Source organism: Cetorhinus maximus, chromosome 3, assembly GCF_964194155.1.
Source record: "Cetorhinus maximus chromosome 3, sCetMax3.hap1.1, whole genome shotgun sequence".
Classification (NCBI taxonomy): domain Eukaryota; kingdom Metazoa; phylum Chordata; class Chondrichthyes; order Lamniformes; family Cetorhinidae; genus Cetorhinus; species Cetorhinus maximus.
The window spans coordinates 66,908,531-66,921,919 of record NC_135881.1 but is presented as its reverse complement, the minus strand read 5'-3'; the positions used below and the strand labels follow the sequence as shown (position 1 = coordinate 66,921,919).

At 43.1% G+C, this 13,389-nt stretch overlaps 1 protein-coding gene across 1 annotated transcript in view; it reads right to left on the bottom strand.

Annotated features, from left to right (window-relative positions):
* The window catches only part of LOC144678705 (tomoregulin-1-like), a 346,693-nt gene that overhangs the window by 133,676 nt on the left and 199,628 nt on the right, over window positions 1–13,389 (bottom strand). The window contains exon 4 of the mRNA XM_078538515.1: window positions 11,376–11,402. Within this exon, the coding sequence (XP_078394641.1) occupies window positions 11,376–11,402 (27 nt within the window). The remainder of the gene's footprint in view (window positions 1–11,375; window positions 11,403–13,389) is intronic.

The window sequence follows — 13,389 nt, the reverse complement described above, 5'->3', positions numbered from 1 at the left end:
TTGTCCATGGAAAAGGACAAGGAACAACCCAGAGCAGGGATAGTTAACTGGGGGAAAGCCAACTTCAATGGAATGAGAATGCATCTGAGTTAAGTGAGTTGGAATCAAATGTTAGCAGAAAAGACAGTGGCTGAACAATGGGCCACCTTCAAAGAAAAAGTATTGCAGGCAATGTCATGGTATATTCCCTTGAAGGGGAAACGTAGGAAAAATAAATCCAGAATGCCCTGGATGATGACAGAGATAGAGATGAAGATGATAAGGAAGAAGTGCACATACAACAGATGTCAGGTAGAAAATACAATGGAGAATCAGGCTGAATATAGAAGGACAAGAAGGGGGGTAAGGAGAGAGCATGAAAAGAGGCTAGGAGCTAACATTAAAGGGAATCCCGAGGTCTCCTATAAGCATATAAATATTCAAAGGATGGTAAAAGAAAGAGTAGCGCCGATTAGGGATAAAAAAGGGGACTTGCACATGGAGGCAGGAGAAATAGCGGAGGTATTAAATGAATACTTTGCATTTGTTTTTAAAAAGGAAGAAGATGCTACCCAGGCCAGGGTCAGAGAGGAGGTAACTAGCACACTAGCAGAATTTACAATTGACAAGGAGGAGGTGTTAGAAAGGCTATAAAGTCTTAAAATTGATAAGGCACCAGGATGGGATGTGATGGATCCAAGGGTACTGAGGGAAGTGCGAGTGCAAATTGCAAGGGACTAGTGATAATCCCCCAGCCTTTCTTAGACACAGGGGTGGTGCCAGTTGACTGGAGAACTGTGAATGTTACACCTTTGTTCAAGAAGGGATGCAAGGATAAAGCTGGCAGCTACAGACCAGTTAGTCTGACTTTAGTGATAGGGAAACTTTTGGAAACTATAGTTTGGGAGAAAATCAATAGTCACTTAGACAAATGCAGGATAATTGAGGAAAGCCAGCATGGATTCATTCATGTCTAATTAATTTGCTAGAGTTTTTGAGGTAACGGAGAAGGTTGTTAAGGGCAATGCTATTGATGTAGTGTATATAGATTTTTAAAATGCATTTGATACAGTCCCAAATGACAGACTTGTGAGCAAAATTCTGGCTCATGGAATAAAATGGAAATTAGGCATTTGGATAAGAAATTGGCTGAGTGACAGGAAACAGTGTGAAGTGATAAATGGTTGTTTTTCAGATTAGAGGAAGGTTTGTAGTGGTGTTGCCCAGGGGTCAGTGTTGGGACCCTAGCACTTCCTGATATGTATATTAATGACCTAGACTGTACTGTTCAGGGCATGATTTCAAAATGTGCAGATGACATGATGATTGGAAATGTTGTCAACTGTGAGGAAGATAGTCTTGAACTTCAAAAGGACATAGGCATGTTGGTGGAGTGGGCAGACAAGTGGCAAATGAAGTTCAATGCAGAGAAGTGTGAAGTGATTCATTTTGGCAGGAAGAATGTGGAGAGACAGTATAAAATAAAGGGAGAAACTCTAAAGGAGGTGCAGGAACAGAGGGAACTTGGTGTATATGTACATAATTAATTGAAGATGGCGGGACATGTTGAGAGAGCATTTAATAAAGCATATATCATCTTAGGCTTTATTAATAGGGGATTGAGTAAGGAGGCCACGTTGAACTTGTACAAGACACTAGTTAGGCCTCATCTGGAGTACAGTGTCTAGTCTGGGTGCTATACTTGAGGAAGGATGTGAAGGCATTGGAGAGGATACAGAGGAGATTCAGAAGAATGATTCCAGGAATAAAGAACTGTAGCTATGAGGATAGACTGGAGAGGTTGGGACTGTTTTCCTTGGAGAAAAGGCTTAGAGGAGACTTGATAGGGATATGCAAGATCTTGAGGGATATGGACAGGGTAAATAGTGAGAAACTGTTCCCACTCAAGAGAACATCAAGAACTAGATGCATCGATTCAAAATAATTGGCAAAAGTAGTAAAAGTGATGTGAGCAAAAATTCTTTCACCTAGAGGGCAGTTGGAGTCTGGAACGAACTTCCTGAGAAGGTGGTGGAGGCAGGTTCAATCGAGGGATTCAAAAGAGAATTGGATTGCTATCTGAAAAGGAAGAATGTGCAAGGTTGTGGGAATAAGGCAGGGAAGTGAGACTAGATAAAATGCTCTTTCAGAGAGCCATGCAGACGAATGGCCTCCTTCTGCACTGTTAAAATTCTGTAATTCTGTGATTTGTCCATGGGATGTGGGCTTTCCTGGCTGGGCCAGCATTGATTGCCTATCCCTAATTGCCCTTGAGAAGGTGGTGGTAAGCTGCCTTCTTGAACCGCTGAAGTCCATGTGGTGTAGGTACACCCACATTGCTGTTAGGACGGAAGTTCCAGGATTTTGACCCAGCGACAGTGAAAGAGCAGCAATATAGTTCCAAGTCAGGATGGTGTGTGACTTGGAAGTGGTGGTGTTTCCATGCATCTGCTGCCCTTGTCCTTCTAGATGGTAGATGTTGCAGGTTTGGAAGGTGCTGTCGAAGGAGCCTTGGTGAGTTCCTGCATTGCATCTTGTAGACAGTACACACTTCTACCACTGTGCGTTGGTGGTGGAGGGAATGAATGTTTAATATGGCGGATGAAGTGCCAATCAAGCAGGTTGCTTTGTCCTGGATGGTGTTGAGTTTCTTGTGTGTTGTTGAAGCTGCACTCATCCAGGCAAGTGAAGAATATTCCATCATACTCCTGACTTGTAGATGGTGGACAGGCTTTGGGGAGTCAGGAAGTGAGTACTCTCCTCAGAGTTCCCAGCCTCTGACCTCCTCTTGTACCCATAGTATTTATATGGCTAGTCCAGTTCAATTTCTGGTCAATGGTAACCCCCAGGATGGTGATAGTGGGGGACTCAGCGATGGTAATATCATTGAATGCCAAGGAGCGATGATTAGATTCTCTCTTGATGGGGATGGTCATTGCCTGGCACTTGTGTGGCATAAATGTTACTTGTCACTTATCAACCCAAGCCTGGATATTGTCCAATTCTTGCTGCATGTGCGCATGAACTGCTTTAGTATCTGAGAAGTTGTGAATGGTGCTGAACATTGCACAATCATCAACAAATTGACCTTATGATGGAAAGAAGGTCATTGATGAAACAGCTGAAGATGTTTGGGCCTAGGACACTACCCTGAGGAACTCCTGCAGTGATGTCCCGGGCCTGAACTAATTGACCTCCACCAACCACAATTATCTTCCTTTGTGCTAGGTATGACTCCAACAAGTGGAATTATTCCCACTGACTTCAGTTTTGCTAAGGCTCCTTGATGTCAAACTCGGTCAAATGCTGCCTTGATGTCAAGGACAGTCACTCTCGCCTCACCTATTGAGATGTTTGGAACAAGGCTGTAACTCAGGAGCTGAGTGATCCTCGCAGAACCCAAACTGAGCGTCAGTGAGCAGGTTATTGCTGAGTTAAGTGCTGTTTGATAGCACTGTCAATGACCCCTTCCTTCACTTTATTGATGATCGAGAATAGACTGATGGGGCAGTCATTGGCCAGTTTGGATTTGTCCTGCTTTTTGTGTACAGGACATACCTAGGCAATTTTCCACGTCGCCAGGTAGATGCTAGTGTCGTAGCTATACTGGAACAGCTTAGTTAAGGGCGCAGATAGTTCTGGAGCACAAGTCTTCAGTACTATTGCCGGGTATTGTCTTCACTGACGGCTAGCAGGCAGTTCAGGTGAATTCATGTGGGAATCTTCCCCACAGTGGACTGAAGATATATGCCTCTAGTACCTCTAGGCAGTGGCAAAGTGGTATTGTCATTGGACCAGTATTCCAGAAGACCCCAGGTAATGCTCTGCGGATGCAGGTTCAAATACCACCATGGCCGATGGTGAAATTTGAATTCAATAAAAATCTGGAATTAAATGTCTAACGATGACCATGAAACTATTGCCGATTGTCATTAAAAACCCATCTGCTTCTCTAATGTCCTTTAAGGAAGGAAACTGCTGTCCTTACCTGGTCTGACCTACATGTGACTCCAGACCCACAGCAATGCCCTCTAAACAAGGGCAATTAGGGTTGGGCAATAAATGTTGGTGTGGTCCACATCCCATGAACAAATTTTAAATTTATCACCCTTCTTGAAAAGTGCAACAATGATGGCACTGTGTAAGTTAGGAGGTAGTTCCCCTTCTTCCCAGGTGTTTGAAAAATGGTTTGAGCAAGAGCTCATGACCACCAACTTCATGGATTTCTGCAGGAATGTTGTCCAGACCATATGCCTTGTTATTCTTCATCCGTTGTATAAACTTTGTATTTCAGCAAGTGCTGGCAGCATACCCAAATTTAATCTCTCAAGCTGTTGAGGGATTGTTTTGATCTGATACTGTTGACTCCCAATTGAGAAGACTCCGGTAGTGCTTTTCCAATGGTTTCGAACAGTTGCATTGTCTTTGAGAAGAGTATTGGCATCTTCAGCTGGGAGGGGGAGGGACTGTTTGTTTTTGGTTCATAGATGGACTTGGTGGCCCAGAAGAAGCTGTGCATGTTGTGCAGGCCTCGGTAGTGTTGGATTTCATTTTGGACAGGCTAGGCTTGTATCCGCTGGAGTTTAGAAGAGTAATTTGATTGAAACATGTAAGATCCTCAGAGGTCTTAACAGGGTGGATGTGGAAAGGATGTTTCCTCTTGTGAGAGAATCTAGAACTAGGGGTCACTGTTTAAAAATAAAAGGTCACCCATTTAAGACAGAGTAGAGGAGAATTTTTTTCTCTCAGAGGGTCATGAGTCTTTGGATCTCTCTTCCTCAAAAAGCAGTGGAAGCAGAGTCCTTGGAATATTTTTAAGGCAGAGCTAGAAAGATTCTTGATATGCAAGGGGGTGATAGGTTATTGGGGGTAGGTGGGAATGTGGGGTTGAGGTTACAATCAGATCAGCCATGATGTTATTGAATGGCGGAGCCGGCTCGAGGGGCCGAGTGGCCTACTTCTGCTTATAACTTGTATGTTCGTATGTTCATATAATCATTGGCCTTCTCCACACAACAGTTATTTTTGATGATATGTAACATTCTCTGAGCTTTGGATATTAGTGGTTAGCATTCTTCTCTTCATGATCTACCTCAGCCTGGTCATGGAACCCATTTGTAATCAACTTCCACAAGGGGCCATAATTGAGTTTCGACTTGATGGGAAGATTTTCAACCTCAAAAGGCTGACAGCCAAGACTAGGGTGCCCCTTCAGCATATCCACAACTTACAATATGCCAATGACTACAGAGTTGTGGCCCACACTGCAAGTGACATTCAGGCCACCCTCAGCCTCTTCAATTCCGCATATAAAAAGGTTGGTCTCTCACTGAACATCAGCAAGACCAAAATCCTCCAGGAGCCCTCTCTCGGACAAGCACCTACATCTCCAGCTATTGTTTTCAATGGGGCAACTTTAAAAGTCATTGAACATTTCTCAAAGCTCAGCAGTTACCTTTTGCAAAAGGTCACCATCCAAGTGGAGATCCAGCACAGCATCAGCTGTGTCAGAGCAGCTTTCTAAAAATTGTGCAACCAGGACTTCAATAGCAGAGATCTCCATAAGAGGACAAAGGCTTTAGCCTAAAGTGTTGTAGTTGTCACCACCCTTTTATATGACATGGGTCACCTACCAAAGGCACCTCTGGGAGCTGCTGAATTTCCACCAGCGGTGGCTCCACAGGATACTCAAAGTGGGAAGACAGGAAACAAACTCCAGCATCCTCACTGAAGACAATTCCTCCAGCATTGAAACCATGATCATGCAAAATTAGCTCCACTGGTCTGGACACTGCAATCGCAGGCCAAATAATTGGCTTCCAAAGCAGATCCTCTTTTCAAAACTTCAGGATGGCATCTGACCTCGAGGAGGACAGAGAAAATGTTTTGCGGACACTCTGAAGGCTTCAGTAAAAAAGGGACAAGTTGACATTGGTGTGTGGGAGGAACTTGTCACTAACTGTGCCATGTGGTGGTGCCTCATCCAATAAACTGCAACATTTGGAAACTGACTGCATAAACTCTGCTGTGGAAAAGTGATGAAAGGAGGAGAGTAGAACCTGAGCTTGAGAACACTCTTTTGTCAGGGCAGCTCTCGTCCTCTCTATCCGAAGACCTGTGGCTCCAGATATGGCCTGCTGAGTCACCTGAGGACAAACAAATCACAAAGCCTGACAGAGTTCATCCTCATTTCGAGGGACTGATGACAACGAATCTTTGGATTCCCCCAGTGCCCTGTGCTCAATACCTGGCTTGAAGCATGATGCTGGAGGGAGGGTTTCAGATTTTTCAGGCATTGAACCAGTTCTGGGACAGAAGGCACCTATTCAAAAGGAATGGGTTGCATCTCAACAGAACTGGAATTTATGGCCTCTTAGGGAGGTTCCCTACTGTAGGCATAATCTCAAGCTTCTAGTGGTCTGTAACTTTAATTCTCCACTTTGCTCTCACACTGACATCTCTGTCCTTGGCCTGCTGCACTGTTCCAGTGAGGCTCAACGTAAGCTTCAGAAACAGCACCTTGTCTTTCCATTAGGCACTTTACAGCCTTCTGGACTCAAGATTGAGTTCAACAATTTCAGACCATAAACACTGTTCCCATTTTTTTTCCTTTTCTTTCCTTGTTTCATTATGTTTCTTGCAGTCAGCAGCACATCTGCTCTAAGCATATATTTTGTTTCCTTATTTCTTTTCTTGCCCCATTAGCCTTCCCTTTGGCCCGGAGGACTAACTTTTTCATCATTCAGTCTCTCCTGTCTTCCACCCTAGCACAGACCTTCGTTTTGTCCTTGTGCCACCCACCCATTACTCAAAACCTATTACATCTCTAACTTTTCCCAGTTCTGATGCAAGGTCACAGATCTGAAATGTGAATTTTTTTTCTCTCTCTCTACACAGATGCTGCCTGACCTGCTGAGTTTTTTTCCAATATTTCCTGTTTTTATTTTGGGTTTCAGCACCTGCAGTATTCTGCTTCTCGATTAAGGGAAAAAAGGAGGTAGGGGTGGCAGCACTGATTAGGGAAGTGTCATAATTATGCGGATTATAATACTATTATCTTTTGAGACTGTAGCTTTAAATTTAGGGTAAATGAAAGAGGTCATGTGACCTGTTCTGTTCTATGCCTGACATTAAACCTGTAGGTGGTTTGATTGTTAGAGATCAAAGGAAGACTGGGATTCTTTTACTGAGAAGAAGGTACAATGTATTTATGCTTGGAAACAATGGCAGCAGTCTCTGAGTTTACTATGAGCAGACTCTGAATCTATAAAAGTCCCAGAAAGGTGTTGTTGGTATTGGGTTGTAAACAGTTGGGCTGTAAACTGACCATTTACTTCCAGGATGAAAGGGAATTGGGATCAAGGGTAGCAATTAGCACTTCTATCTGGAAACAAGGGCTAGGAATTCCTGGTCAGCGAGCAGGGGGCGGGGCCCGCTCGCCAACGCGTAAAATGACGTGGGATGACGTTGGGTGGAACTCCTGACGTCACCCCGCCTCATTTCAATTTGCAAGTCGGCGGGGGCTCAGCCGAATCAGCTGTGCGCCCGCCGACCTGTCAATGGCCAATTGAGGCCATTGACAGAGTCATTTAGCTAATTAATGGGCCTGCCCATCCAACCTTAAGGTTGGTGGGCAGGCCGGGAGCCTAGCGGGCATTGGAAAAAGCATGAAACCTCATCCACGGGTGGGATGAGGTTTCATGTAGGCTTTTTAAAATTTAATAAAAGTGTAACTAAAAGTGATGGACATGCCCCAGCTCATGTGATATTGTCACATGAGGGGACATGTCAGGGAATTTTTTTTTTCTGCTTTTAGCATTTTTTACTGTAGAGCCGATCTCCTTGAGGCAGCACTTAGCCTCAGGGAGATGAATGTCCTCTTTTGTGCGCATGTGCGAAAGAGCGAACTCTCAGCTCAGGGAATTCCCCCGCGCCCGCATAGGGAGTGCATAGCACTTCCTTGTCGACGTCACGCTGGGCGGGCCTTAATTAGCCTGCCCACATAAAATGACGGTGCGCCCCCAATTGGGGGCGCCGATCAGAGGTGCGCCTCCACACACCCACTCTTGAACTTTCCCCCCCCCCCCAACGGGGGGAAAATTCTTCCCAAGGTTCATGTGTTTCACGTTGTCATGGGGAAGAGGGCAGAGGATGCCATTTTGAGATCAAATTACAGGCTTGCCTACAAATCAATGAATATTGCAGACAGACAGCAATTCTGTGTGGTCAACAGGGAGAAGAAGCTGCTAGGCTTTGAGAGCTACCACAGCTGGATGCAGTAGGGAGACAGTCTCTAGTTGGAGAAATGCATCCTGCATCCTTCTATGGATTCCGGGAGATTTGTTTGGGCATTGTCTGGGGAAAGAAGAATCATTGAAATAGGCTTTACCACTGATGATGGTTTTAAAAAGCTTTCTGATAACTGAGGAAAGTGCCTGGAGATGGTCACTCAAAGTTAATACAAGGCAGAGCAGGGATGCAATTGTGGACTCTTTATTGTAAGGACTGTAATTCTGTGAAGAGTACAATGTGTGTTAAGTATAAAAAGGGAACATTGCTCTCTGTAATATAATGTATAAGTTGCCCACAAAAATAAAATATTGTTTAGTTAAAAGTGTTTCTTGGTCATTTGTTACAGTAAAAGTTTTAAAATGTGAAATCTTGAAATTTCATTCCTTCAGCTAGTAACTGGAAGAAAAAAATCTCTTTTTAAAAGTTATCAGTTTCTACAGAGACCGTAACAGAAGACACTGCATCCCCTCAAGGAAGAGGGTGCAAGGAAGGACAGAGTTCATTCGGTTAGAGTTAAGAAACAAAGTGTTAAGTTCACGCTACCTGGCACATTCTATTGGCCTTCAAATAGTGAGAGAGGGCTTGAGGAACAAATCTCCAGGGAAGTCACAGAGATGTGCAAGGAGTATAGAGTGGTGGGGAACTTTACCCAAATATCGATTTGGATAATGGTAGAGTAAAACGTATGGAGGGGGAGGAATTTCTGAAATGTGATCAGGAGAACCTTCTTGATCAATATGTTCTCCATCAACAAGAAATAAGGCATTTCTGGAACTGGTGCTAAGAAGTGAGGTAGGCAATTTGACCAAACGCCTGTGGGGAAACATGTGGGTATGAGGGATAATCGTATCAAAAGATTTAGATTAGTAATGGGGAAGAGCAAGGAACAGTTTAATATAGAACTTCTATATCATTAGAGGGCTAATTTCAATACGATGAGAAGACATCTAGCGAGGGTAGTCAGGAAAACACAAATGATTCAGTGTTACTCTGAGCTCAACATATTTGAAATCAGTTACCATGCTTTGATTGTATATAATAATTATTTCCTTAAACAAATCGCCACCTATATAAATTCCAACCTGCAAAAATAAATAATCTATTTGGATGTTTGACTGGTTTATGATAAGAAGGTTCTGAAATTATGCCATGGGCTAGCTGCCAGCATATGAATGTTTAATACATTTGTTTGAAAATGTCCTCCTCATTATTTTAGCGGAGGTGTTAACTAATTTATTTTTGAAGCGTTAAAATAGTGGAGAAAGGAATTCAGCCAATTTATACTTTAGAATCATACAAAGACATTTCAGGACCAAAGTCTTTAAAATGAAATGCATCCTTGATATCTTCATACTTTACTCTCATCTTTCTATAGAAAACGGCAAAACTGCAGTGAATTTCAGTCATTACTCATTAATTTTAATGATTTAGAATTAATGTGAACATTTGCATTTTTATATCACTTTACCATATTCTGAGCATGTATTTCATAGAAATATTTTATATATCTTTAGTGTTGTGCCACACATATGGATTACTAATGTAGTATGTGTTAGATGTCTTTGCATATATAATTCCTCATATGCTAAGTTCTCAATCTTGCCTGTGCCATCAGGAAGGCACTAATCTGAAGCTGAAGGCTTCCCAACAGGAAGGGGTGTAAATGTCGGAAGAGTGAGTCATTTCTGGAAGTATATATAAATTCCTAGTGGTAGCTCAAGTGTTGGCAAAGGAAAGACGTGTCAATAGTTTTCCTATCCATTCCTTTGAACTATGAATGACACATGAAAAGTGTAATTGGAGGAGAGCTAAACAAATAATAAGAATCCATAAGGGATCACAATGTTCCACTAGAATCACATCTGGGAATGACACTGCCATCTGACAGCCTAACTGCTGTATACTTTGAGGGCTTCACATTCATAACAGGGGTCAGCACAAGTATTCCTTTCACTGAATCTGGAAAAAAAATCTGGGCCTCATAGAAAAAAGTCCAGCACTACATACATTCTTTAACAATTTGGGGTCTGCTAAGATTTCTTTTTAAATTCAGGACCTCTCAGAAAGTTGCAGGAAAATCAATTCTTACCCATTTTTGAAGAGACCATTGCCTTGTTAATGTTCTAATTTAGAACCTGCAGTCAAATTAAACAGATTGGGCAGGATTTTTTGCTGAGCAGGTGGGCGCGCACCTGACCTGCTCGAGCGTAAAATGATGCACGATGATGTCGCGCGAGCGCCCTGACCTTATCGCGCACTTGCGCGATATTTCAGTCAGCGGGCGTGAGCGTGAATCGACAGTGTGCCCGCCGACTATTAAAAGGTCTATTAAGACCATTAAAAATGTAATTGAAATAAAATTTTCGCTGCCCATCCAACCTTATGGTTGGCAGGCAGGCAAAAAGGCCAAGTGGCTTTTGCAATTTTTAGGAAACCTCATCCACGGGTGGGATGAGGTTTCCATCAGCTTTTAAAAATAAAATAAAAACTTCAATTTTTCATTAATAGCATGTCCCTGTTCACGTGGCAGAGTCACATGAGGGGGCATGTTTTTTAACACCTTAAGATTCTTTATGTTTTTTTTGTATCTTCGGCTCCCCGAGGCAGCTCTGTGCCCTCCTCCCCATGCCCCACCCCACCCCCCAACCCCACACAGACAGTGCTGAGCATTGAAGTATGTGTTTCACGCTGAGCGGGCCTTAATTGGCTCACCAGTGTGAAATCGCGGTCTGGCCCCAATCGCGGGCGGTGGTTGGCTTCCCGACCGCTCCTGCTCGCCCCCGCTGAGCCTGCCCGGCAAGGGAAAGATCCTGGCCATTGTACTTTGGAAAACAATTGAGTCCTCCTTGTGACGTAAGGAAATTATAGGGTCTTGCCTGTGTATAAAAACAAACTAGATCGATTGGAAGAAAATCGAACCACTTGTGTAGTTTGAAAAATTAGATCTTGCTCCTCCCCCACTGAGATACTTTTCAAACATCCTACGATCATATTCACCCACTGCTTAGAGGCTTTACCTACTGTGGCTGCTTTGACTATTATGGGGTTGAATTTCATATTTTAAAAGATATGTAAACTATATTTTAGAAAAATGTAAAATGTACCTCCTTCTCCAGATCCAGAGCCATTTTCTAGAAAAAAGCAGAAAAGAGCAGAGAATTACTGCTAAATTGTAGAGTCGAGTTGTCATTTCACAGAACAATGTTAAGAAAATACATGGATTATCATTATGTAGTTCTTCTGAGTAAATCTCAACCTGTTGCATTTAAAACAGGAATGCATTATTGCTATAAATCATAATATATTAAGGTACAACTATGCATATGGAATAAAGGACGGTTGATAAGCTGTAATAAAATTGAGAGGTTTGATCACATCAGGAACCACAACAGTGAAGATCCATCAAGCTATGGACTGAGATAACACGAACACCATAAACACTCATCCAGCCCATGCTTATTTTTATAATTCACATGTACAATCTGCTATTGCTCCACTATGAGTTTTGCTGTCCAGGTTTCTGTTATTGGGCTTTGCTGCACCATGAGTTTATTTCTTCTGCTTCTGACACAAGTGATAAACGTATTCTGTTGTAGAACTTCATCATACTACAACAAACTACAATGTTGCAGCAATGGAAACAGCAAAATCTGTAAACACACAGATCAACACTTGACATAGAATCCCTGATTTTAACCCAGGGTGGGAATTGGGTGGCTGGTGGCCGAGGAGGAAGACAACAACTCCCTGACCAGCACCCACCGTGAAGCCCGGGTGGTTTCAACTTCTTGGTGCAGGTTTCAGGAGCTTCATGTGATAAGACAAAGCTGGGAGGATGAGCACAGGGAGAGGAGGCCTCAGGCTAAAAATTCGTCTGACCATTTTATTGGGTGCACAAGTTCTCATTCTCGCTCTTCCATATAGGTTCCGTTGGGGGTGGGTGAGATGCTCCCACCTCATTACCGTGATAATTATCACAATGGCTTTTATGCTCAGCCCACCAGTTAAAATGGCAATTGGGTCTCAGTGGCATCATTGGAGCTGAATCTGCATGTTTAAGTTCACGCTGTTTCTTTCTTAAACATGAACCCTGGCAGTTATCTGCTTGGAAGAGCAGGTTAAAACCTGGACCCATCAGGTTGGCAGGGTAAAAATCACCTCTGGAGTCACACCCAAAATCTTGACAATGCCTTTCTCTTTCAGATGCTAGCTAACCTGCTGCACATTTGTAGCATTTTCTGTTTTTGTTTCAAATTTTCAGCATTTCTGCATTTTCACCTTCAAAATGCATGGGTTGCGATTCGGGCAGTTACGCTAAGCTGAAATTTGCTGGTGTCCTCCAACACTGCATCTTGACCACCCTACCTCCACCAACCACCAAAATCCCATGCGTAAAAGGGATTGATCCAGAAATTTTCCATACTAATTCGCCATTTTCAGGTTGCTTTCCTAGCCTGGACCCCCAGCACCCCACCTGATGACCCACCTGTCATTTGGAACCTGTAACCTTTGGCATACTCGCTTACATTTTTTCACCAGATCCCAGCATTGGGAATCTTCCTTTTGGCCTAACCTCCCGTAGCATGGCTACCCTTGTGAGGATAAGCAGAGGCTCCACCTTTTACAAAGTCTACCAAGATTTCCCAAACAGCGTCCCCCCAACTTTTACGGCCAAAATCTTATCAGAGTTACGCAGACAGTTCAATAAAATTTGCTATCATTATTTTTATCTCCAATATTATGCTCTAACAGCAATTTTGTGACCATATTTGTAGCAAAATGGTCCAGAACTTCCTGCACCACTGATATTTGTGGTGTACATCATAACTTAGATTTTTGTGAGCCACAATCTTCCAGTGATGAATTTTTGTCAAGAGTTGTTGGTAAATGGATTAGAATGTGCAGCCGTGAGCACATCAGAGGGGGTGAAGGCAATTTTTATTCATTCATTAGATGTTGACTTCGCTGGCTGGGCCAGCATTTATTGCCCATCCCTAGTTGCCTTTAAGAAAGTGGTGGTGAGTTGCCTTCTTGAACCGCTGCAGTCCATGTGGTGTAGGTACACCCCCAGTGCTGTTAGGAAGGGAGTTCCAGGATTTTAACCCAGCGACAGTGAAG